This window comes from Narcine bancroftii, chromosome 1 (genome assembly GCF_036971445.1).
Source record: "Narcine bancroftii isolate sNarBan1 chromosome 1, sNarBan1.hap1, whole genome shotgun sequence".
NCBI lineage: Eukaryota > Metazoa > Chordata > Chondrichthyes > Torpediniformes > Narcinidae > Narcine > Narcine bancroftii.
In genome coordinates, this window is record NC_091469.1 from 67039895 (window position 1) to 67067400 (window position 27506).

Consider the following 27506-nt stretch of genomic DNA (forward strand, 5'->3'; position numbering starts at 1 on the left):
CTTTCACCCTTAGCTCAATTCCTCTGGTTTGTATCTCATCTACCCTCAGTGGAAAAAGTCTATCTGCATTTACTCTGTCTATCTCCCTCATAATTTTAAATACCTCTATCAAATCTCCCCTCATTCTTCTACTCTCCAGGGAATAAGTCCTAACCTGTTTAACCTTTCCCTGTAACTCAATTCCTGAAGTCCGGGCAACATCCTAGTAAATCTTCTCTGCACTCTTTCCGTCTTATTGATATCTTTCTTGTAGTTAGATGACCAAAACTGCACACATTACTCCAAATTTGACCTCACCAATGCCTTATACAACTTTAACATCTCAACTCCTGTACTCAATACTTTGATTTATGAAGGCCAATATGCCAAAAGCTCTCTTTATAACCCTATCCACTTGTGACACCACTTTCAGTCTTGTGCATCTGTATTTCCATATCCCTGTTCTACCTCACTCCTTGGTTCCCTACCATTTACTGCATTATGTCCTTTCTTAGTTTGTCCTTCTAAAATGCAACACTTCATACTTGTCTGCATTAAACTCCATCTGCCATTTTTCAGTCCTCTGTAAGCTTTGAAAACCTTCTTTGCTGTCCACAACACCTTAGTGTCCTCTGCAAACCTGCCAATCCAATTTACCATATTATTATCAGATCATTGATATAGATGACAAATAACAATGGTCCCAGTACTGATCCCTGAGGCACACCACTAATCACAGGCCTCCAATCTAAGAAGTAGTCTTCCATCACCAGCCATTGTTGAATCTAGTTCACTACTTCACCATGAATACCTAGCGTCTGAACCTTCCTGACTAACCTCCCATGTGGGTTCTTGTCAAAGGCCTTACTAAAGTCCATGTAGACAACATTCACAACCTTTCCTTCATCAAATTTCAAGGTAACCTCCTTTTAAAAACTCTGTAAGATTGGTTAAACATGACCTACCACATGAAAGCCATGTTGATTATCCCTAATCAGTCCCTGGCTATCCAAATAATTGTATATTTGATCTCTTAAAACGCCTTCCAATAATTTGCCTACCACTGACATCAGGCTCGCAGGCCTATAATTTCCAGGATTACTTTTGGAGCCTTTTAAACAGCAGAACAAAAAATGTGAGCTACCCTCCAATCCTCTGGCACCTCACCTGTGGCTAAGCACATTTTAAATATTTCTGTCAGAGCCCCTGCAATTTCTACACTAGCCTCCCTAAAAGTCTGAGGGAATATCTTGTCAGGCCCTGGGGATTTATCCACCCTTATTTGCTTTAAGACAGCAGCACTTCCTCCTCTTTAATCTTTCTAGGTTCCATGACCTCATTGCTTGTTTTCCTTACTTCCCACAACTCTGTGCCCATATCTGAGTGAATACTCATGAGGTGAAAAAAAAAAATCTCCATTAACGTAACTGCTTGTTCCTAAAAGTTTGCATCAATTTTTTTTTGGGGGGGGGAAATGTCTTCAAGCTTTCTGTAACCTTCTGTTGAAGACTTTGATTCCCTTTTAAAATGTGTCTCACAGATTTAAGTTATTGCATATCCAGGTGGCCATTTGTTTAATTCTTTGAGTGTCAATAGCTATATTTTTACAAGACCTCTGAAAAGTTGGATATGTACCTACCTATAGAGGCATGTGTCTTCATATCATTGACCACATCATAGACCAGTAGCTATACTTTCAAAGTGTGGAATATTTTCTTGCTTTGCAGTTACCTGGTCATCATTATTAAAAGATAAGTCTCTTCCTATTTGAGACAAGCCTCAATTGTTATGTCAGTATGTACCAGCATGTTTGAACTAGGAAATGGCCATTCAGCACATTATACTTGTTCCATTGTTCTTAAATGATCTGTTGATCATCTTCATTTAACTCTCTGATTTCCATTCCAGTATTTATTCTTCACTTTGAAATGCATAAGCACTGCACTAAAAGCTGTTCTGGACAATTTTTTCCCCCCCTGCATTCTAACAACTAATCAACAATTTTTTTTTGAAAATGGTAATGAACCAAGGTTTGTTGTAGATTGCAGATTGTCATTACCCTCTGTGTATTTGAGAAAATAGTTTCATTTTATTTATGAATGGCCAAGTTCTAATTCTAAGATTTTGCTACTTTGTTCTAGATTCCTTCACCCAAGGGAATCTAATGAATCTTTTATGCTTGAAGCCCCATGTATGGTAATTCCTCAGCGAGCTAAACATAAGGGAATACAAACCATATTTATGCAACCTGCCCTCCTATTTTTAACTCTTCATGACCGGCATCTGCACTGCACTTACTAAGAAGCTAATTTATTCCTCTTGAAACACTGTGCTTGGAAATGATTAAAAGCCATGGCATTCTGGGTTACATTTATCTTACTGCAAAAATGAGGTCTTAAAGCATAATGAATTTTTAAAATTCAGACCCTTCCAGCCCACTATTCCCCCGCCAATACACCAATACCTGTTTTTGAAGGGTGGGAAGAAACTGGAGCAACCAGAAGGAACCCACGCAGACATGGGGAGAATGGAAGGAGTTTGCACAGACATCGCTGGATTCCAATCTGGATCGCTGGCGCTGTACTTAGCTTGTGTAAGTGCCATGCTAACCGTGCCACCAGGTTCTCCCAAGATCTACCTTGAAACCAGCTGGTGAAGTGACCTTCATCCCAGAAACCTAACTACTGGTTGGAGGAAGGAGAGAGAAAGGGTGAAAGCCGAGCACTAACAATGACAGCTCCTTTTAATGATTTGACTCTTTCTTTACCAAGAAGCTGGGGCTCATCAGTCACCTGCCTCAAAGATCACTTCTACTTGGAACATGTTCACTGGTTTGGTCTTTCTCTATGAAGTTGGATCCTGGCTGAATGATGAAGCTCAATAGGTAGCAGGGATTTTAAAAGCCAATTCAAATATTATAATTTTTTAAAAAAAGTAACTAGAAAATATCTAAACAATTCAAATGCATGTAACTGGGGTCAGTTAAATAAATTTTAAAATTTGCAGTAAACAGAAAAGCTGCAGATACTGTACATAAAAAGTGCTGTAGAAACTCAGCATGTCACACAACATCCATAGTAGGTAGTCAATGGTTTGGACCTGAGCCCTTCAGGTACGCCGAAAATTGCTCTGTACCTGAACTTGTGCCTGCTGGCTTTTTTTTCCCACTAAAATCAAAAGACCTGGGATAATGTCAGGTTAAACAGGTACAAGTTTAGTGCACAGATTTTCCAGTCAAAGTGCGGGAAAAGCATTAGACCTTTCTGTTCAGACACCTGATTCATTGAGGAGACTAACAGCAGAGTGCAATTGTCCCCAGATGTTGATTGTGTGAATAGAGGTTTTGGATTTCTGAACTTCTGCCCAGTTGAATCGTAGTTATACGGGGAACTATTGATTTTTGATCAGAGTATCTGGATCATTTTCAAAATCCTACTTGAAAAGGAGAGAAGGATAAGCGTGTGGCTGAGGTAAAGCCTACCCTGATCACTGTTCTTTCTTATTCCTTTAGTTTTTTTGTAACATCTCTACTGCTATCTTTTTCAAGGATGTGTATTCAAGAGTTTGCTTAATTTATTTCCACATTTAATGCTCCATGCTCAAGGCTGCATGGTTACTGTCAGTCCTTAGTATTTGGCTTGAGTTCATTTAACCAATAAAGATGTACAGGTACACGATCCTTTATCTGGCATCTAAAATCTGGAAAGCTCCAAAATCCGGCAAGTAGGGACTGGCGGCCGGGGGACCGGCAAGTAGGGACTGGCGGCCGGGGGACCGGCAAGTAGGGACTGGCGGCCGGGGGACCGGCAAGTAGGGACTGGCGGCCGGGGGACCGGCAAGTAGGGGCCGGCAAGTAGGGGCCGGCAAGTGGGGGCCGGCAAGTAGGGGCCGGCAAGTGGGGGCCGGCAAGTGGGGGCCGGCAAGTGGGGGCCGGCAAGTGGGGGCCGGCAAGTGGGGGCCGGCAAGTGGGGGCCGGCAAGTGGGGGCCGGCAAGTGGGGGCCGGCAAGTGGGGGCCGGCAAGTGGGGGCCGGCAAGTGGGGGCCGGCAAGTGGGGGCCGGCAAGTGGGGGCCGGCAAGTGGGGGCCGGCAAGTGGGGGCCGGCAAGTGGGGGCCGGCAAGTGGGGGCCGGCAAGTGGGGGCCGGCAAGTGGGGGCCGGCAAGTGGGGGCCGGCAAGTGGGGGCCGGCAAGTGGGGGCCGGCAAGTGGGGGCCGGCAAGTGGGGGCCGGCAAGTGGGGGCCGGCAAGTGGGGGCCGGCAAGTGGGGGCCGGCAAGTGGGGGCCGGCAAGTGGGGGCCGGCAAGTGGGGGCCGGCAAGTGGGGGCCGGCAAGTGGGGGCCGGCAAGTGGGGGCCGGCAAGTGGGGGCCGGCAAGTGGGGGCCGGCAAGTGGGGGCCGGCAAGTGGGGGCCGGCAAGTGGGGGCCGGCAAGTGGGGGCCGGCAAGTGGGGGCCGGCAAGTGGGGGCCGGCAAGTGGGGGCCGGCAAGTGGGGGCCGGCAAGTGGGGGCCGGCAAGTGGGGGCCGGCAAGTGGGGGCCGGCAAGTGGGGGCCGGCAAGTGGGGGCCGGCAAGTGGGGGCCGGCAAGTGGGGGCCGGCAAGTGGGGGCCGGCAAGTGGGGGCCGGCAAGTGGGGGCCGGCAAGTGGGGGCCGGCAAGTGGGGGCCGGCAAGTGGGGGCCGGCAAGTGGGGGCCGGCAAGTGGGGGCCGGCAAGTGGGGGCCGGCAAGTGGGGGCCGGCAAGTGGGGGCCGGCAAGTGGGGGCCGGCAAGTGGGGGCCGGCAAGTGGGGGCCGGCAAGTGGGGGCCGGCAAGTGGGGGCCGGCAAGTGGGGGCCGGCAAGTGGGGGCCGGCAAGTGGGGGCCGGCAAGTGGGGGCCGGCAAGTGGGGGCCGGCAAGTGGGGGCCGGCAAGTGGGGGCCGGCAAGTGGGGGCCGGCAAGTGGGGGCCGGCAAGTGGGGGCCGGCAAGTGGGGGCCGGCAAGTGGGGGCCGGCAAGTGGGGGCCGGCAAGTGGGGGCCGGCAAGTGGGGGCCGGCAAGTGGGGGCCGGCAAGTGGGGGCCGGCAAGTGGGGGCCGGCAAGTGGGGGCCGGCAAGTGGGGGCCGGCAAGTGGGGGCCGGCAAGTGGGGGCCGGCAAGTGGGGGCCGGCAAGTGGGGGCCGGCAAGTGGGGGCCGGCAAGTGGGGGCCGGCAAGTGGGGGCCGGCAAGTGGGGGCCGGCAAGTGGGGGCCGGCAAGTGGGGGCCGGCAAGTGGGGGCCGGCAAGTGGGGGCCGGCAAGTGGGGGCCGGCAAGTGGGGGCCGGCAAGTGGGGGCCGGCAAGTGGGGGCCGGCAAGTGGGGGCCGGCAAGTGGGGGCCGGCAAGTGGGGGCCGGCAAGTGGGGGCCGGCAAGTGGGGGCCGGCAAGTGGGGGCCGGCAAGTGGGGGCCGGCAAGTGGGGGCCGGCAAGTGGGGGCCGGCGGCCGCACAATTCGGGTGGGCTTTCCAAAATTCGGAACACTTTCACCCAAGGGTTCCGGATAAAGGATTGTGTTTTACGTTGTTTTAAACCGTAAGGCTGAAACTCCCTTATTTACCATTGTGATTCCTCAGTCACACTTTAATGTTAATGCTAGAATATGTAGTTAAAGCTGAGTGTATTTGGCTTGAGTTCATTTAACCAATAAAGATGTACAGGTACACGATGCTTTATCTGGCATTTAAAATCACATTCAGAGTACACTGGGAGAGAGGTCTTTTTTTTTTCAAAACTCAAAATTGCGTGGTTTCTAAAGTAAATCCAGGAAATGCTCATGCAGGCCCATATACAATGGTTGTTACAGAATAATTTCCTGTTTATCTCTGTGGTTGGAATATCATTGCTTTATGTGCAAATTATTAAGAAGTTTGTGACATTGATGCGTAGTGCAAGGAGGCAAGTTTAGGTAATGCTTCTAAAACCGGTTTTCAATAATTTGCCTTGTCAAAGAATTGGTTGCATGAAATTAAGGTTTTAAAAACAAGTACAGATTGGGTGCAGAGGAGGTCAGGCTTCATTTCCTTTCAGGATTGTTGTCAACAACTGATACTAAATTTCAAATATTGATATAATTCAGTTATGGATGCTTTCATAACAAGTTATGTATGGGCAGAATATAGAATGCAAAATAAATTAATGGATTTGTGCTCAGTTTTTGGTTTCTGTTGTACTTAATTTGAAGAATGGTTGCTTGAGAAAGTACATAATGTACAAGTTAATGGTTTGCATTTGAAAAGGAATGACAGAAAGGTTGCTGTCTCTAGTTCAAGGTAGTTTAGTCAAACAATCGTCTAAGTTGCCATGATAAAAAGAAATTAAATTACTTTAAGACTCATGCTACATTCGCATAATCTAAGATTTGTCTGAAATATTTATATTTGGCAATTTTTAAAAAAGTCCCATGTAACCCAACCAATGCTCTTGGCCATGTTGATTGTACGATGGGGGAGGGGCATTGTTCCCTTTTCTACTTGTAAATGGCGTATAACTGATAATAATTTGGCAATGCATGGAACAAATTGGTCATCTGATTTTTAATTAATTGGTAGCTTCATTGAAAGGTGAAAGGATATCTAGTGTTTGTATCAGTTATGCCAACTATTTGCAGGGCTTGTTTTGGTACCAGACAATAATGGTCCTCAGTTTTCAAAAAATAAATGCTTGTTACATTAAAGTCTGCCTATTCCCCAGCTCTGTAGTTCACCTTTTAGAAGCCCTTTAATCCTGTCCAAAGTTATTTGTAAAGTGAATTATTTTATTTCTAAAGCTGCTTAATTTTTAAGTTGGTATGGAAATAGATATTTGGAATGAATGCATAATAAAAATTGATTGCTAAATGCCTTCTTTTTAAAAATGGCACAGTCAGCTTTATACAAATTGTAGGTACAATAAACAATATGTTGGTCTTGTAAATTGCCTCTAGCATGCAGATGAATGGTAGAATATAGGGGGAATCTGTAGGCAGTGTAAAACTGGGTCAGGTTTGTAAATGGGTATTTGATTGCTGGCATGGTCTCAGTGGGCTAAAGGGCATGTGCACATGATTCCTAGGTTGAGAAAATGGTTGGCTGGCACTCGTTAGAATTAATGAGAGGAGGTGAGCTTCAAGTATAAATATCTAAGGGGCATTGTCACGGAAGATGAGGAGAGGCTGTTTCCCCTGAAAGAAGAGTCTAGATTTGGCTACCTGATCATAGGGGAAAGAGCCATTTATTTAAAACTAAGATGAGAAAGTTTTCTTTATGCAGAAATTTGTAAATTGTTGGAACTCTCTTCTACCTAGACCTGTAAATGCTCAATCTGTGAAGATGCTAAGGGCTGACATCAATCAATGGATGTTTTGATACAAAAGAAAATGGGGAACAAGGGGCTGGAGCTCAGAATCGGCCATGAACATGTTAAATAAGAAAATAGGGCCAAAGGACTGCATGGCCAACTGGTTCTATTTCTCTAGTTCTGCAATTAGTTGAAGGAATTTATGATTATAAATGATTTCATATTATTTAACTTCTCTCCCAAAACTTGCCTTGGTAACTAAAATTTGTGTGCAAAATAAGTTTTCAATAATGATTTTTTAAAAAGTGTATATTGCACAATAGCATTAAATGCAATAATCATATAACCATATAACCATTTACTCATTGTTTTTTCCTTTTTCTGGATGTATGCTGATGACATTAATATATTTAAAAACATAACGAAAGTGCACAGAATGCAGTGATGGACAGAAGCATTGCAAGGATGGCATGGATGAGAAACTGCATTGTGCAAGCAATCTGTTTGATTTCTAGTTTGCAGCAATTAAATGTCAGCTTGCCTTGCTTCACCACCCACAGTGGAGAGTCTAGATCTAGCTGGAAATGGTGTGAAGTATTGGGAGAGAAGAGCAAAAAGAGGCCGGAAGGAGTAAAGTACATGGATGTTGGCAAGTTTGTAAGTGTGCAGTGCAAGAGAGTCATGTTTCCAATGTTGCAAGACAAATCAACTCTTGATGTATATTAAAAATACATATCTGTTTGAAAATTAGTCAGTTACCATCTTAATGGAAACCCGTGTCTATTATCTTGTTAGACTGCAGTGGCGGTGTCAGATTCAGCATTTGGACACTTGTGAGGGTGCAGGGCATTGAGTTTGCATGAGTTTTCTATTCTAAATCCAGAGTATTAAATTTTGTAAAATTACGGAAAGAATGCCTGACTTTAATCCAAGAATTGAATGCCATGCCCTGATCTGGTTATTCTTAGTGTATGGATAGCACAGTTTTGTTATCTGTCCTTCTACCACAAGCATTTCATCCATCAAGCATCGATCTTCATTACTGCCATTTTTCTCTCACATTCTCTTCATCTCTCTCCCCTGCCATTTCTCCTGGCGAACATTGATGTGAGGCCCATATTTAAACTAGCCATCCAACCCACCAGCCAACATGTGCTGTGTTTGTGGAAACCAGAGCTCATAAAGAAGGATGTGCAAATACAAGCTGCTTTCAAATGACCACAATACCCGACTATAAAGCCGCACATTATACTCCCGTGAGCCTGTTGGGTGGCCATTTGAAATGGGAAAATCCAGCTAGGACGTCTAGTCACCCTACCCTTCTCCAGTAGGTATAATATCCTGCTCGGATTATTCCCTATTACAGCTGAAAGCAGCTCAGGCAAAGCTGCTAGCAGCTTTCAGGTGCCTAGCAGCGGGCAGGCTGCCGACAGCTACCCTCCCCGCTGCCGACAGCTACCCTCCCCGCTGCCGACAGCTACCCTCCCCGCTGCCGACAGCTACCCTCCCCGCTGCCGACAGCTACCCTCCCCGCTGCCGACAGCTACCCTCCCCGCTGCCGACAGCTACCCTCCCCGCTGCCGACAGCTACCCTCCCCGCTGCCGACAGCTACCCTCCCCGCTGCCGACAGCTACCCTCCCCGCTGCCGACAGCTACCCTCCCCGCTGCCGACAGCTACCCTCCCCGCTGCCGACAGCTACCCTCCCCGCTGCCGACAGCTACCCTCCCCGCTGCCGACAGCTACCCTCCCCGCTGCCGACAGCTACCCTCCCCGCTGCCGACAGCTACCCTCCCCGCTGCCGACAGCTACCCTCCCCGCTGCCGACAGCTACCCTCCCCGCTGCCGACAGCTACCCTCCCCGCTGCCGACAGCTACCCTCCCCGCTGCCGACAGCTACCCTCCCCGCTGCCGACAGCTACCCTCCCCGCTGCCGACAGCTACCCTCCCCGCTGCCGACAGCTACCCTCCCCGCTGCCGACAGCTACCCTCCCCGCTGCCGACAGCTACCCTCCCCGCTGCCGACAGCTACCCTCCCCGCTGCCGACAGCTACCCTCCCCGCTGCCGACAGCTACCCTCCCCGCTGCCGACAGCTACCCTCCCCGCTGCCGACAGCTACCCTCCCCGCTGCCGACAGCTACCCTCCCCGCTGCCGACAGCTACCCTCCCCGCTGCCGACAGCTACCCTCCCCGCTGCCGACAGCTACCCTCCCCGCTGCCGACAGCTACCCTCCCCGCTGCCGACAGCTACCCTCCCCGCTGCCGACAGCTACCCTCCCCGCTGCCGACAGCTACCCTCCCCGCTGCCGACAGCTACCCTCCCCGCTGCCGACAGCTACCCTCCCCGCTGCCGACAGCTACCCTCCCCGCTGCCGACAGCTACCCTCCCCGCTGCCGACAGCTACCCTCCCCGCTGCCGACAGCTACCCTCCCCGCTGCCGACAGCTACCCTCCCCGCTGCCGACAGCTACCCTCCCCGCTGCCGACAGCTACCCTCCCCGCTGCCTGACAGTCCCCTGGCATGGGAGTATTGGCAAGCGCGGGACTACGAGGCTTATGAACACACACAAAATTCTGCTAAATTTAAAAGGTGAGAGCTTTCGATAAGTCAGGATTCTCTGGGATGGCCGCCCCAGCCCCGTACTCCCCCGCTGGCCGCTGTCAGGCATCGGGGAGGGGAGCTGTCAGACTGCTATTCCGAGTAGCCGGCTTTCGCTGGTAGATGGCTAGCAGTCAGCTAGCACGTTTAGGCGCCAGAAAGACGTCCATTCTGTGGCCATCTAAACGTGCCAGCTGAGCTCCGCTAGCCATGCCTGCAGGCAGGTAATCTTCATCGGGACACCTAAAAGAGGCTACAGTTAGCACCTGGCATCAGGATCAAACCTGGGTCCTTGGAATTGTGAGACAGCAGTATGAACCACTGGGGCACTATGCTTGCAGGAGATTGATATTGATTATTGACATTGATTGGTTTGAGTCTTTTCTTTTTCTTCTTTGGCTTGGCTTCGCGGACGAAGATTTATGGAGGGGGTAAAAAGTCCACGTCAGCTGCAGGCTCGTTTGTGGCTGACCAGTCCGATGTGGGACAGGCAGACACGATTGCAGCGGTTGCAAGGGAAAATTGGTTGGTTGGGGTTGGGTGTTGGGTTTTTCCTCCTTTGCCTTTTGTCAGTGAGGTGGGCTCTGCGGTCTTCTTCAAAGGAGGCTGCTGCCCGCCAAACTGTGAGGCGCCAAGATGCACGGTTTGAGGCGTTATCAGCCCACTGGCGGTGGTCAATGTGGCAGGCACCAAGAGATTTCTTTAGGCAGTCCTTGTACCTTTTCTTTGGTGCACCTCTGTCACGGTGGCCAGTGGAGAGCTCGCCATATAATACGATCTTGGGAAGGCGATGGTCCTCCATTCTGGAGACGTGACCCATCCAGCGCAGCTGGATCTTCAGCAGCGTGGACTCGATGCTGTCGACCTCTGCCATCTCGAGTACCTCGACGTTAGGGGTGTGAGCGCTCCAATGGATGTTGAGGATGGAGCGGAGACAACGCTGGTGGAAGCGTTCTAGGAGCCGTAGGTGGTGCCTGTAGAGGACCCATGATTCGGAGCCGAACAGGAGTGTAGGTATGACAACGGCTCTGTATACGCTTATCTTTGTGAGGTTTTTCAGTTGGTTGTTTTTCCAGACTCTTTTGTGTAGTCTTCCAAAGGCGCTATTTGCCTTGGCGAGTCTGTTGTCTATCTCATTGTCGATCCTTGCATCTGATGAAATGGTGCAGCCGAGATAGGTAAACTGGTTGACCGTTTTGAGTTTTGTGTGCCCGATGGAGATGTGGGGGGGCTGGTAGTCATGGTGGGGAGCTGGCTGATGGAGGACCTCAGTTTTCTTCAGGCTGACTTCCAGGCCAAACATTTTGGCAGTTTCCGCAAAGCAGGACGTCAAGCGCTGAAGAGCTGGCTCTGAATGGGCAACTAAAGCGGCATCATCTGCAAAGAGTAGTTCACGTACAAGTTTCTCTTGTGTCTTGGTGTGAGCTTGCAGGCGCCTCAGATTGAAGAGACTGCCATCCGTGCGGTACCGGATGTAAACAGCGTCTTCATTGTTGGGGTCTTTCATGGCTTGGTTCAGCATCATGCTGAAGAAGATTGAAAAGAGGGTTGGTGCGAGAACACAGCCTTGCTTCACGCCATTGTTAATGGAGAAGGGTTCAGAGAGCTCATTGCTGTATCTGACCCGACCTTGTTGGTTTTCGTGCAGTTGGATAATCTGCTTTAAAACAGTTAAAATTTTAATAAAGTCACTGAGTTCATTGTTATGAGGAAGCAAAATTAGGTTGTATCTCTCTTATCTGGTTCTGTGTGGTCTGACAACTCCCATGGTCCGGCATGTTTGAATCTGCCGCCGTTAGTACAAACTCCTTACAGAGAGTGCGGGAATTGAACCCCACTCCTGATCACGAGCGCTGTAAAGGTTGAATCTGTTGCTGTTTGTACAAGGTCCTTACAAACAGCGCGGGACTCAAACACTAACTGCTACATTAACCGTGCCGCCCCCACAGTATTTCTTGCTTTAAGATTTGTTCTACTTTTGATATGTTTTCCGGCATTTTCTGTGGTCCGACAATGGCCAGGTCCTAACGTCGCCAAATTAAAGAGATACAACCTGTATTTTTTTTTACCTTAGAAATGGCTTTTATGTCCATGCAATATTTTTTATTTTGTGTTGTAGTCATTTACCTTGGGAAGGAAGAAAATTGTTCACTACACAGGAAGTGATCAGAAGAAACAGGCAAATGCAGCTGTCCTTATTGGGTCCTTTTCAGTAAGTGTTTTGATTCATTTAAAACGTTTATTCATCTCAGAAAAGTTGTGGAATGCATGTTAGGTTTTCTGTGCCTTGCAAATTTAGTTCTAATGTAATAGTTGTATTAACTCAGGCAGTTAAAAGTGTGTTATGAAGGGAATTGTTAATATATCTTAAAAATTAAGTAGTTGTTCTAATGAGGCAAAACATTAATAAATGTGGGATTGTGTCTTTTCCACAAGAAAAGAACAATTATTCAACAAAAAAAGGCCTGTTTGTGAATTAGTTACTATTATTTTTATTAGTTACCATGGGGTGGGGGGAACATTTTTGCTAGCATTCAATAGAATCTTGTACATTTTTAAGATAACAAATTAATTCTTTGTTTTCTGCAGTTTTGGGGTGCTGAACTGTAGTAGGCTCTTCAATGAACACTAGCAACATACCTGAATAAGCATGTTATTTTTGAGGAACTAAAATTATTACTTGATCACATTTACATTCTAGCAAATTCTGTGTGTTGTATCTACATTGACATATATATATATATTTCAAAATGCATTTTAAGATATTTTCGTTTACCAGAAAACAAGATTACATGAAAGGGCAGTACAGTTGAGTTTTAGCCATGATACATTGGCAAATCTTTCTGCTCTGTCTTTTCCTTCTTATAATTTCTTTTAAGGTTTTGAGCTCCAAATGCTAGCAGAACTTTTGTCTGAATTAGAACACCTTTTCATAACTTGAGTGAAATGTAATATTGTCAGAATTCCAATCAATTTGTTTTCATCAAAGACAACCATTGCTTAGGATATGAAAGAATAATTGAAAGAGAAGGGTGAAAATCAGCAATTGTTTTTGTCATCCCTTGATCACACCCCTTCAGCCACTAATCTAGTATGCAGACAGATCTTTGGTGTTGATGAGTGTCAAGCTAAGGGTAATGCAGGGTGGTTCCAGAGCCTGATGGCTGTTGGGGTAAAAAAACTATCCCTGAACCTAGAGGTGTTGGATCTCTGGCTTTTTTCTGTATCTTCTGCCTGAAGATGGTATGACCAGGGAAATGGGTGTCTTTTGTGTTGTTAACTGCCTCCTTGGGCCAACGCCTCACTTGAATGCCTTCAATGGCTGTGATGGATTTGATTATGTCTTCTGCTTCCTGAAGCCTTCTGTGGTCTTGTGCATTCAGATTTCCAAACCAGGCCATGATGTGACCAACATGGGAATGCTGCAAACAATTATTTATATTTTTTCTGAAGATAGAAATTGAAAAATTGAGGAAAGATACATATGGCATGGAAAGAAATATTTAAAATGTATCAAATTTAATTTTAGAAACAAAAATAGAAGATGTCCTTGTAGACTAGAGCAAGATGTCCAGGCTAGACTTCAGCAAGTCATTTTGTAATTTCTCCAGTTTGGGTGGTTATCATTATTTCAGTATTTTTATTGCTCAGTTTATCAATTTACACGTTGATAGAACTACCTGGATTGTCAAACACACAAAAAAAAAGCTTGTATGATGACAAAGTTACTGCCTTATGCAGTTATTTGTCATTTGCTTTTACTCACTTAGATTTTGAATAGATCTTCCAAATACTGTTGGATTTCCATAAAAAACATGGTGATAACTTTGTTTAACTTTTTTTATGCAATGGAATTTCAGAAAGTGAATTAATTTGGTGGTAAAGTTTTATATGGATTTTTATAATAAGTCACACCATAAAGTTTTTCAACTGGGTATATCTTTTCATAAGCTTGACCAGTCCATCTTTTCTTCTGGTAAAGATAGAATCAATGATGCACACAGTAGAACATAATTCATCTCATTGTACTAATATTAACTGAGAAGTGCTGTTAAGACCAATCATTCTTAATAACTTGGACCATCGTTATATACATTCTTCCAGATACATTTTAAATGCGATAAAGGTTTGTGTGTCATCTATTCTTTCAGGCCACCTTAATTCAAGTGTTCTTTAATCTTCTACCAAATAAACAATTCCTGGTTATTAACAGTATTCCACTTCACTCTGACCTCGATTTAAAGCTTTTCCTCATTCTTGTATTCTGTGAATCTGCAAACCTAGATAAATTAACATTGTTTTCTTAATTACGTTGTATGCAGACATTGTCTGACATCATAAATATTTCCAGCATTCTCTATTTTGTCTTGCTGTTCCCTACCAACTCTACTATCTTCGGGGATAAACACTCCTAAGTCCTTCTCTTCTATATTTCCTCATTTTTATGAGGTCATCGTTGGTATTTAACATAACAGACTTGTTCATTTTTCAGTGCAATTACTCCTCCCCTGCCCAAAGCACGTTAAGTGTACTTATCTTAGGTTTTTGTTTTAGTTTTGAGCTCCATTATGAATAATCTCTCTAATCCAATGTCATGGGTGAAAATGTACCTTCCTGAAGGTAGAAACTCACGTGAATAGGGTGGTGAAGAAGGCTTTTAGTATGCTGGCCTTTATCAATTATTGCATGGAATATAGGAGTTGGGAGGTGATGTTGAGATTGTATAAGACGTTGGTGCGGCCTAATTTGGAGTTCTGTGTGCAGTTCTGGTCGCCTAATTATAGGAAGGATATAAACAGAGTGGAGAGAGTGCAGAGAAGGTTTACCAGAATGTTACCTGGGTTTAAGCATCTAGAGTATAGAGAGAGATTGGACAGATTAGGTCTTTATTCTTTGGAGCGTAGAAGGTTGAGAGGGGATTTGATAGAAGTATTTAAGATTATGAAAGGGATAGACAGAGTGGATGTGGATAGACTATTTCTGTTAAGAGGAGGAAAGATTAAAACAAGAGGACATGAGTTAAGAATTAAGGGGCAGAGGTTTAGAGGTAACATGAGGGGGAACTTCTTTACTCAGAGAGTGGTAGCCGTGTGGAATGATCTTCCGGGAGAAATAGTGGCGGCGGAGTCAATTGTATTATTTAAGAAAAGGTTGGACAGGTATATGGATGAGAAGAAGATGGAGGGTTATGGGCATTGTGCAGGGAGGTGGGGCTAGAAAGGGGTGTTTGGATCGGTGTGGACTAGAAGGGCCTAATGGCCTGTTTCCGTGCTGTAATTGTTATATGTTATATATATGTTATTTCTTGTGCTGCGTGCAAAGTTTTAACAGTTTTTTCCATTGAGTACTTAATTGGCATCTTGACTGATCTTAAATAACCTATCTGGAGTCCTGCCTAACTTGATCTTCAGAGGTCGAGTTGAATCCCGTCTTTGTATGCGTGTGAGACAAAAAAATTCCAGAACCTTTTTTGTTCTCTATTGTGCACAACTAACCTATTGTACATAATTACAATGCATAAAATGTATGAATTTATAACCAATATTCTTCCAGATTCTCAGCACTTGTTGCCTTGGACAGCAGGAGCATAATAGTTAATAAAGTACCCAAAAGCTCAGAATAGCCATTGTTAGAAAATATTTATTTAAAATTTAAATCAATTTATTGCAAACCATTTTGATCAATAAAATAATTGCCAAGATATTGCATTGTTGCTGTGCCATCTCTAAGGAAAAGTATCTGTTGGAAACGGAATGTGAATGATTCTTGTGGTGAGGACGGAATCAGGCTTTGTTATGATGACTCTAGGTGTCATCTTGCACGTTAAAACGCAAACATAAATATAGATGCCAAAACCTATTGAAAATAACATTTTTAAATGAAAGAGAGAAATGCAAAATTATCTTTGAACTAGATGAAAAAGTGGCCACAACAATTTTCTATGTGTCATCTTGTTAGAGGATTTGATAATGATACAACCTCTATTGGAGGCTTAAGCTAGTGATCAAGACCAAGATAATTTAAATGAATTTGCTGACAGCTTGAAAAATCAGCAGTAAATTTAAAATTTATAAAGTAATATTGTTGGAATTCATTGTTGGAATCTAAATTTGAAAAAATAGTATTTAAATATGTATGAAAAAGATTAAACATGTCAAAATTAAGCAAAATAGTTTGAAGGAAGGCAAGAAAGAACAATGGTAGCTGACAGGCAGATGGATGGAATGGTGGGCCAGCATTACCTGTTGAAAGTGTAGATTATTATTTAGTGACCTTTACAGTAACTATGGCACAAAAAATAAGAGGATAATTAAAGTATGCAAGAATTACATTAATATTTAATGAAAACATCAGTTTTTTAAAAAAGATTTCCTTGAAAAACTATCTATTTTAGTCTTGAATATATGTAACAACCCAGCATCCACAGAATTCCTATATTCCAGAAAGTACAGAAGAAATTCCTCTGTCTTTATGTCCAGACACTCACCCTGGGAATTAACTTCACAGCATCTCCTCTGCTCAGCTCATCAAAATCTGTTGTTTCAATGAGATCCCATATTACATTTCTAAATGCCAGGTAGGTATATCCGTTCTGTCCAATATTTCCTTGTTGTTCTGTCTCCTTATTCCAAAAAATAAATTGATGAGCCTTTACTGCACTGTGTCTGAGATAAATACGACATACATTCATCCTTTGCAAAAATTAAGATGCTGGAGGAATTCTGGTAGCATCTGTGGAAGCAAATGAATGATCGATGATTCAGGCCGAGACCATGCATTGAGACTGAGATATCCAGTAAAGAAGGGAGGGATGAGGCGAGGGATGATGGGTGGATCCAGGTCACAAGGGACATCTTTCCTGAAAATAAGAATCAAACTGTATGGAGTAATCTAGATATAGTTCCATAAGGCCTGTACAATTTGTTCCCCCAACCCAGTCCAGTCCCTCCCCACCTACATCTGCAATACTTTGCATGCCCTCCATCATAAGGACTGTACAAGTCCTGTAGCAAGAGTTCTTCACTCCTTTATTTCATCTATTTTTTTTTGGGGGGGGGGAAAGGAGGTGGGAGGTGATGGCCTGTATCCTATTTACCCTGATCATACAGCGTAAACTTGTATGAGGGCAGTTGTATCTCATTTAAAAACAATTTAAAAAAATTTCTCACAAGATAATACTCTGGTTTCTTATTCCATTTAGTATTTTGTAAATTGTTTTATTGTTATATGCACTGAATACACTAAAACGATTTATTTTGTTTGCTACCCAGACATGTCAACTGATGCAACAAGTATTGCAATAATAACAAATAAATAAGTCAACAGTGTAAGGGGGAATGTTGCAATAAGTCAAATAGTATAGTTTATAAAAAACCTCTCATTTCTTATTGATGTGAGGTACATTTAAGGATCTGATAAGAGCAGATAAGAAACTGTCCTTGAATGTGGAGATTTGTGTCTTCAAGCACATGCATCTTCTGTCTGAGTGAATGGGAGAGAAGAGATGTGGCCTGGTGTGATAGTTCTCTAATACATGAGCATCCTTTTGGAGATATTGGGAGGTATGGGCATAATGGATGAAGGGGAGGTGGATATGCATAATGCCCTGAGCTGCATCTCACTGTAGTTTCTTACAGGCATGGGATGCATCCAGACAGAATGCTTTCCATGATGTGTCTAAAGGTTGATAAGAGACCTTGGGGACATACCAAATTTCCTCAGCTTTTGGTGTGCTTTTAGTTGTCACATCAATGTGGTTGGACCAGGACAGGTTGCTGGTGATGTGCACTTCAAAGAACTTGAAGTTCTCCACTGTATACTAGGATGTTTGCTCCTCTCCATTTCCGATTTATTGCCAGAGTACATACATGACATCACATACAACCCTGAGATTCTTTATCCTGCAGGCCAGACAGAATCACCATTTATAGGTAGTATATTTTAAAAAAAAACCTGTACTCAACATACAAATGCAAACAAATAAAGAAATGTAATCAAACTGTACAATACAGAAAGAAAGAAAAAGTGCATAAGTAAGAGTCCTTAAATGAGTCCCTGATTGAATATGTCATTGAGGAGTCTGATGGTGGAGGGGTAGCAGCTGTTCCTGAACCTGTTGGTGCAAGTCTTGTGGCCCCTGATGGTAGCAGGGAGAGCAGAGTGTGCGCTGGGATGTGGATCCTTGATGATTGCTGCTGCTCTCCAACTCCATCGTTCCCTATAGATGTTCTTGATGGTGGGGAGGGTTTTACCTGTGATGTCCTGGGCCATGTCCACTACCTTTTGCAGGGTTTTGTGCTCAGGAGTATTGGTGTCCACATACCAGACTGTGATGCAGGCGGTCAGCACACTTTCCGTCACATGTCTGCAGAAATTTTCCAGGGTTTCTGATGTCATACCAAACCTCTGCAAGGTCCTGAGGAAGTAGAGGCACTAACTTGCTTTCCTCATGATGCCATTAGTGTGTTGGGTCAAGGAAAAATCCTTTGAGATGGCAACTCCCAAGAACTTAAATTTGCTCATCCTCCTCACTTCTGAGCCCTCAATAATCACTGGATTGTATACCTCTGGCTTTCCTTTCCTGAAGTTAACAATCAGCACCTTGGTTTTGGTGACATTGAGTGCAAGGTTGTTGTTGGTGCACCATTCAGCCAAGTTTTCAATCTCCCTCCTGTATGCTGACTCATCACTCCCTTTTATACAACCCACTGCTGTGATATTGTCAGCAAATTTATAGATGGTGTTGTCATATCAAGCCATACAGTCATAGGTTTATATTGTGCAAAGCAAGTGGCTAAGAGCGCAGACCTGTGGAGCTCCAGTGCTGATGGAGATTATGGAGATGTTCTTACCAATCCTCACTGATTGTGGTCTGGAGGTGAGGAAATCCAGGATCCAATTACACAGTGAGGTGTTGTGTTCCATGTCGTGGAGTTTGCTGATCAATTTTGAGGGATTGATGGTGTTAAATGCCAAACTGTAGTCCAGAAAGAGTATCCTGATGCATGTATCTTTGCAGTCTAGATGTTAGTGAGATGGAATCCACAGTAGACCTGTTGTTACGATAGACAAATGCTGCTTCTCAGACAGGAGCTGATATGCTTTTACACCAGCCTTTCAAAATACTTCATCACTGTTAATGTGAGTGCCACTGTTTGATAGTCATTTAGGCAGGTTACCACACTCTTCTTGGGCACCTGGATGATTGACACCTGTTTAAAACAGGTGAGTACCACATCTTACTGGAGTGATATGTTGAAGACATCCATGAATAAGTTGGTCAGCACAGATTTTTAATACTTGATCAGGTACTCCATCTGGGCCAGATGCCTTCCTCGGATTCATTCTTCTGAAGGCAAGTTGCATGTCATCTTCTGCTATGAACAGGAGAGGATCATCAGGGGATATGGGAGTAGATGTCATTTAGATGCTGCCACAGCTGTTGGGTATCCTTCATTGTTTCCATTTTTTTGTCCAGAAACTCCATTTTGCCTAGGAGATGGCTTTCTAAAGGACATACCTGGTCCTTCTGTATTGATCTGAATCACTGGTCTGTGATCTGGCTCTCAGCAGGTCCAGATTTCATTGTTCATCCAGGGCCTCTGGTTGGGGAAAACCCTGAACTACTTGGTAGGGATCCACTTGTCGATAGCTGTTTTGATAAAATCTGTCACAGCCTTGGTGTAATCATTCAGATCCTCAGCCAAGTCCTTGACACCATCTAATCCGCTGACTCGAGGAAGTCCTGTAACTGTTCTTCAACATCCTGTGACCCCCTACTAGCTGTCCTGATCTCCCGAGTTCCTGAAGTCATTGATCATCTCCTTCATTCTGTGACGTTAAGAGAAAGATTGTTATTCTGACATCATGTCACTTGACTCTCCTTTTCCTATATATTTTCCTTCACTATACTCCGTTGCTGTATTTCTATCCACTCGCTGACTTGCAGACATTGTGTCCTCCTCAAACTTGATTTACCAATCTAATTTTTAATTATCTTTGTACATTAATCTTTTGCATATTTTTGTTGAATGCTTTTGGAAATTCAAGCACTCTATATTCATTGGCTCTGTGTGTTCAATTCAAGTTGCATCCTCTGATAACTTGTTAAATATAAGCTCCTAGTGATAAAGTCACATAGAAAAGCATTACATGACTATGCTTTGTCAGAGTGCCCTATTGCAACTGGTATAAAAATAGATTCCTGCACTGATGCAGCAATGATGCGTCCAATTGGCCTGTCTTTCCCTTTTTTTTAATGCAGAGGTATTAACTTTGCAGTTCTGCCATCTGGAACCTTTTCAGAATCTGGAGAATTTAGGAAGGTATCAGCTGATTTATCCAAGATCTTTGCGTTTTATTTTGGAACCATAGCATACAGACCCTAGGGATTTGTCAGCCATTCATCACATTTCACTATGTCTCAATCTTTTTCTCTATGCAGAAGTTTTCTTTCTGTTTGAGCTAGATTATGCTTATTTCCTAATAACTTTTTAGGTAAGTTTTTGCTGGTAAGATTTTCCCAGCTTGTGGAGAAGCTATTTTTTATTTTTTAATTCAATAATATTTTCACCATCATTTATCATCCCCTTTCGCCCACACCTCAATGAGTTGTGCACATCATGATGCCCACTCTTCTTCCATTGGCTTTGCCTCCCTGCCCTCCTACAACTAGGATTCTTCACTTGCCACGACAGACCACTTCTGCTCTAAATCTTTCTTCTGGGCACCTTGTTCTGGCCTCCTGCCTTCTCTGGACCATTGTTTCCAACTGCTGTTGAGCTTATCAATTTTCCTTCATGCCAATCTCATCCCCTCGGAACTCCTTGCCCTCCACTCTCCCTGTACAAATCCCAATCCCACCATCAAACCTGCAGACAAGATGGGGCTGTTGTGGTTTGGTGCACTGACTTCTATCTGGCCAAAACCAGATGACAACTCTCAGACACCCCCCTCTTACTTAGTCCTCCAACAGGACCCCAACAAAAGACATCAAACCACTCTCTCACACTATCTCTGAACTCATCATTTCCAATCATCTCCCTTATATGGCCTCCATCCTTACGGTTTCCCAATCTCACACTGCCTGGTTCTACCTCCTACCCAAGATACACAAACCCAATTGTGCTAGCAGACCCATCGTGTCTGCCTGTTCCTTCCCCTGCAAATTGGTATCCACTTGCCATGACTCTGCTTTGTTTTCCCCCTCCCCCCCAACCCAGTCCAGTCCCTCCCCACCTACATTGGCAATACTTTGCATGCCCTCCATCACTTTGAACAACTTCTAGTTCCCTGAACTCGACCACCTTGTCTTTATCATGGGCATCCAATCACTATTCACGTTATACCAAAGCCCTTTGTTTCTTTCTCGTCTGCAGTCCTAACCAGTTCCTTTACAGCACCACCCTCTTGCGGCTGGCAGAACTTTTCCTCGCCCTCAATAACTTCTCCTTTGACTCAGCCCATTTTCTCAAAGTCAAAGGTTAGCCATGAGTACCTGCATGAGCCCAGCTATGTCTGCCTTTTTGTTGGCTATGTGGAGGCATGGTACTTCCTCCAGTAATCGACGACTACTTTGGTGTTGCCTCATGCATGCATGCTGAGCTTGTCGTCTTTATCCATTTTGTTGCCAACTTCCACCCCAACCCCAAATTCACTAGCAACACTCCCTTTTCTCAATTTCTCTATCTCTGGAGAGAATCTCTTGACTGACATTTTCTACAAACCTAACTCCAACAACTACCTTGACTACTCCTCATTACACCCATCCCGTTAGGATTCCAGTCCTTTTTCTTAATTTCTCCATCTCCATTGTACCTATTCCCAGATCAAGGTCTTCCATGCCAGATCATCTGAGATGTTCTCCTTCTTCAAAAAGGTGGCTTCCCTTCAACTACCATTAACTTGGCCCCCACTTGCATATCCTTCATTACCCATACATCCGCCCTGACCACTTCCGCCCTCACACCACAATAAGGACAGGATTCCCCTCATCCTTGCGTATCACACCACCAGCCTATGCATCTAGCAAATAATCCTCTGCTATTTCCGGCACCTCCTATGTGATCCCACCATCAGATACATATTCCCCTCTCCTCCCTGCCTTCCATAGGGACTGGTCCCTTTGTGACTCCCTCATTCATTCCTCCCTTCCCACCAATTGCTGCACTGGCACCTATTCCTGTGACTGCAGGAGGTGCTCCACTTGCATCCACACCTCCTCCCTCACCACCATTCAGGCCCCAAACAGTCCTTCCAAATGAAGTAACATTTCACTTGTGAATCTACAAGAGTCATCAACTGCATCCAGTGCTCTCATTGGGGTGTCCTCTACATCAGAGAGACTGGATGCAGATTGGGAGTTTGTTTCGTTCAGCACCTCGGCTCTGGCGTAATAGTGGTCAACCATTTCATTACCCCACTCTGTTCCCTTACCATCATGTCTGTCCATGGTCTCATGTATTGCCAGACTGAGACCACCTGTAAATTGGAGGAACTCCTCCTATTCAGTCTGGGCACTGTCTGGCAGATGGCATTAATATCAACCCCTGGTTTTCATTAGCCAACCTTCCCTCCCCCAAATCTTTCCCTACGTCTCTCCTTTCCTTTAGCTTGATCTCTCTTTCCCTCTGTCACCTTTTCCACCAGCTGTGGTTTCATAAAGTCAAAAACACTCCCCCCCTCCCCCAATCAACCTCACCTTTCCTCTCTCCTGCCTTTCTCTCCAATTTCTACCTTTGTCTTTTGATCTGTACTCCTCCCCATGCCCATTCTTCCCTCCTCCCAGCCTTTTAATTCGGGTGCCTACGTGATCTTTACCCACACCTTGAAGAAGGACTCAGGACAGAAACGTCAGCTAGAGATCTTTATCTCCTATTGATGATATGAGACCTGCTGGGTTCCTCCGGCACTTCTATGTTCTAAACTAATTTTCTCCCAAACTCTTCACTCTCTTCTGATGTGGAAAATATTCAGCCTGGTAAAGATAAAGGATAGTACCACAGTAATTTTTAATTGGAATACAGTAACAAATAATATGCTACAAGATGAATTATAGGAAATTGGAATCCAGGGACTCTAAAATGGGATTTGATTAGGTACAAATTATTTTTAGTTGAAATTGTAATGTCACTGGAGGAGTCTCAATCATGACTGCTTGAACATGATTAGATGTTGACCTTGCAGACGAACTACTCTCTGGTGGGTCATTACTGCCAGCAGTAATTTGATACATGTGACTTTAGGCAGGTTAAATTCCAGATTTAAAATACTTAATTCAAAGGAGCCATGATGTGACAGAGATTTGCACACCATAGCCAATTGTGTGAAGTTGGATTTCTGGGTCATGCTGGCAGTAGAGGCAACAGTACGTTTGGTGTTGATAATTCATGGCTTGTGTTAGAAAAGCTTTAAAATAACTTCCCTTCAGGAATTTTAGACTTTAATTAACACCTAGATCAGAAAAATAAAAACACTCTAAAGTGTTCATGTATTTTTAACTTTTATTTAATCCTTTATTTGGTGAGTGCATTTTACTCTGCACTCAATCTACCTTTTCATTGCGATAGATGAGTGAGTATATTTGATAGTTGTAACTGCGTGAAAAAAGGAAATTGAGTCATTCTATAAGAATGTTAAACCTCACTTAATTCCTAGATTACATTAGTGTGAAGCTTGACACAATTACAGAGCTTTTGTTTTATTCATTAATATTAAAATAAAGTGGACTGGGAAAAGAATACTTCTGCAGTCTTCTAAACAAACTGATGTTAAGCCAGTTTGCAAATATACATTGTTATATATTCTGAAAGATATGGATGAGGTTTTGATTTGCATGCGAGTTCTGAACAAAAAGGCAATTAAAATTTCCTCTGAAGGATCATGTCTCTGTTATACATGCTGAGGATAAGGATTTGTATTGTATGAATTCAAGACTTCTTTTCATGAGTACTTCATAATTGAAACCGTACCAAAATTGCTTTAATAATATTCTTGAAATGTGCTTAATCTTGTTTCCTTCAGGTAATTTATTTGCAAAAGTCTCCAGAGGAAACGTACAGATTGTTGGTAGGCAGGAATAATGTTTACCATCCCTTCAGGTAACTTACTTTAACTTCCTTTCTTGAGATTGGCATTAAATAGTTGGTTAAACTGATCAGGAATAATCTCATAAATGTTCAAAATGCAAATATAATGGAATGAATTGCCGAACTTCAACATATCGGGAATGATTGTTACTTTGGCTCACTCTTGCCAAGGGAAAAAAAAGTGAATTGTTGGTGCAGTTTCCTTTGGCTCACTGACATTGGATGCTTTTGTTACTAACCTTTTAATTTGCAGTTAGAAAGTTTGGACTTATCTGTATAAACGAAAGGTACTGAAAACAGTTTATACTGTTCATTTTTTTTTGCAGCCAAACAAAATCTAGTTGCTTGTTTTAATCTTTCAAATAATATCCTATCCTATCCAAAGGAAATCGATGCTTACTTTTTTTCTTATTTTAGACTTAAAGACTTTGTTTAAATAGTTCAAAATCAAGTATTGTTTACCTTTTACAGATTGCTGTTAGCCGTGCAAAATTAAGTTTAAAGAGAATCAGCAACTTGATTAATGACAGTGTTCCAGTGTGCCTTTACATTGGGAAACCAATTTGGGTGAAAGAAAGCAGTAACAGCGCAGAGAGGTGTTGATGCCTTATAAATAACCACATTGTGGTGTCCAAAATTCCTAGAACACTACAGCACAGTACAGGCCTCAATGTTGTGCCGACCCATATACTCCTTAAAAAAATAAAATAAACCCTCCTACCCTATAACCCTCTATCTTTCTTCCATGTGCCTGTTCAAGAGTCTTTGAAATTCCCCTAATGTTTCAACCTCCACCACCATCCCTGGCATGGCATTTCAGGCACCCACAACTCTGTGTATTTAAAAAATAAATTACCCCCGATGTCTCCCCTAAACCTCTCTCCCTTCACTTTCTACATATGCCCTCTGGTGTTTGCTATTCCTGCCCTGGGAAAAAGGTGCTGGCTCTCCACCCTATCTATGCCTCTTATAATCTTGTAGACCTCTATTAAGTCTCTCATCCTTCTTCACTCCAAAGAGAAAAATCCCAGCTCTGCTAACCTTGCCTCATAAGACTTATTTTCCAATCTAGGCTACATCCTGGTAAATCTCCTCTGCACTCTTTCCATAGCTTCCACGTCCTTCCTATAATGTGGTGACCAGAACTGAACACAATACTCTGTGTGGTGTCACCAGAGATTTGTAGAGTTGCAACGTGACCTCTCGACTCTCGAACTAATTTCCCCTATTAATGAAGCTCAACATCCCATCAGCCTTCTTAATTACCCTATCAACCTAAGAATAACCTTTGAGGAATGCATGGATTTGGACCCCAAGTACCTTCTGTTCATACACACTTCTAAGTAACTGACCATTAACTTAGCCTTCTGGTTTGTCCTTCCAAAATGCATGCCTCACACTAATCCAGATTGAACTCCATCTGCCACTTTTCTGGCCAACTCTGCATCCTATGTATATCCTTTTGTAACCTAAGGCAACCTTCAGCACCATCCACAACTCCTCCAACCTTTGTATCATCTGCAAACTTACTGAATATCCTTCCGCCTCTTCATCCAGGTCATTTATAAAGATCACAAAGGGAAGGGGTCTCAGAAAAGATCCTTGTGGAACATCACTAGTCACTGACCCCCAGGTCAGTCCACTGATACTTTCTGCTTTCTACAGGCAAGCAAATTCTGAATCCATACACTCAAGGTTCCATGGATCCTATGCATCATGACTTTTTGAACAAGTTTTTCTTGGGAAACCTTGTCAAATGCCTTGCTAAAATCCATATAGATCACATCTATTGCCCTACTCTCATCAATTTCCTTTGTTACCTCCTCAAAAAAACTCAGACTCATGAGGCGTGACCTTCACAAAGCCATGCTGACTATCCTTGAGTTGACTTCTCTTACTTCTACAAATGCTCATATACCCTATCCTTAAGAATTCTCTTGAATAGTTTGCCCACCACTAACGCAAGACTCACTAGTCTATAATTCTCAGAATTCTCCCTACTTATTAAACAAAGGGGCCACATTTGCCATTCTCCAATCCTCTGGCACCTCTCCTGTGGCCGAAGAGGACTCAAAGGTCATAACCACAGCCCCAGCTATCTCTTCCTTCGCTTTTCACAGCAACCTGGGGTAAATTCCATCTGGCCCGGTGAATTTATTAATCAATGTTTTTAAGATCCAACACTTTCTCTTCCTTAATCTCAACATTGCCTAGCACACAAGTTCTATTCCAACCTCACCCTGATCCAGGTCCTTTTCTCTTTTGAATTATGAAGCAAAGTATTAATTTAGGACCTCCCCATTCTTCTCCACATCCAGGCATGTTGCCTCCTTTATTCTTCAGCGGTCCCACCTTCATGATCCTTCTGTTCTTCTCATATGCTTAGAATGCCTTGGGGTTCTCTTTAATCCTACGTGCCAAAGCCTTCTCGTGCCCCCTTTGAGCTCTCCCAAGTCTTTTCTTAAGCTCCTTCCTGGCTAACATATACTTCTCACAAGCCCTTCCTGTTTCCTGCTTCCTATGTCTAATATTTGCTTCCTTCATCCTCTTGACAAGCTGCTTCACCTGTTTCATTAACCATGGTTCCCTTTTCCTACCTTGCTGGGGCCTCATTTCTGTGAGGGGCACTTGATAAAGTGGCGACTCTGTCTTCTTTATGGTAGACAAAAGTTAAAGAATTTCATGTATGTTACATTCTAAATGTAGTATTACATGACAATAATGGAACCTTTACCTTTAGCTTTTCCCTTCCCCTTTTTGATGATTCCAGTCCTAACTTTCAAAAGAAATGAAATTTTAAACATGGTATGTAACTAATAGTGCAACATTTGTCCCTTTTTCCTGAATCTTGATGGGCACCTCCCTCCAATAGCTTCCTGTCAGTGGTTGTCAAGTGAACTGGGTTCCAGTGGTAACTCCTAAATACAGTATATATTGGCGAAAGATGAATCTGAATGTATTTTAAGCTCAAATGCACATATATCACAAGACCAGGCAAAATGAAGAGCAGATCACATTGCCACTGTAATGTATAAAGTTATACAATCATCCTGTCGACAAATTATGACTTGCAACAAATTGGATGGGAAGGTCAGCATACTACACCCAAAATTTGTATTAATTCACATAGCATGAATTTGTGCCAGATTGCAAATTCCTAGCTGAAAAGTAGAGGTAAGAGAAATGTGCTCAGAAGTATTCAAGTGATGAACATTGAACTTTTTTGTTTCAGTGACCATCTGAAATTAGTCATACGTGTTCAGATGTTCTATATGGTGAATTTTGATTTGCATTAGGTTATAAGCAGAAAAAAAATCCAGTAACCTTCCTTAAATATTGAAATCCCAGGCAGTACTCGATTTCTGCTGAAATAGAAGATGCAAATTTTTAAGGCTTCAACTGATCACACAAAATGTGTAAAATTGAAAGAATTATCTCTGCAATGTTTTATCAGATCATATCACAACTGTGATTTGATCAACATTTAATAGATGTGCTAAGACTAGTCAATTAAATGCTAAAGTTCTTGTAAACTAAATGCAAATGTCAGAAGAGAACAG

The 27506-nt window shown here is 43.7% G+C and overlaps 1 protein-coding gene across 11 annotated transcripts in view; it reads left to right on the forward strand.

Moving 5' to 3' along the window:
• The window catches only part of LOC138759145 (dual specificity protein phosphatase CDC14C-like), a 199899-nt gene that overhangs the window by 25167 nt on the left and 147226 nt on the right, over nucleotides 1-27506 (forward strand). For 10 of the 11 annotated variants that reach the window (XR_011354646.1, XR_011354647.1, XM_069929138.1 and 7 more), the window contains 2 exons: nucleotides 11979-12071; nucleotides 23882-23958. Coding sequence is in view for 9 of the 11 variants with exons in the window: in XM_069929138.1 (XP_069785239.1) it covers nucleotides 11979-12071; nucleotides 23882-23958 (170 nt within the window). In the remaining 2 variants the exon portion in view is untranslated. The remainder of the gene's footprint in view (nucleotides 1-11978; nucleotides 12072-23881; nucleotides 23959-27506) is intronic. The other variant, XM_069929197.1, reaches the window with a different exon arrangement.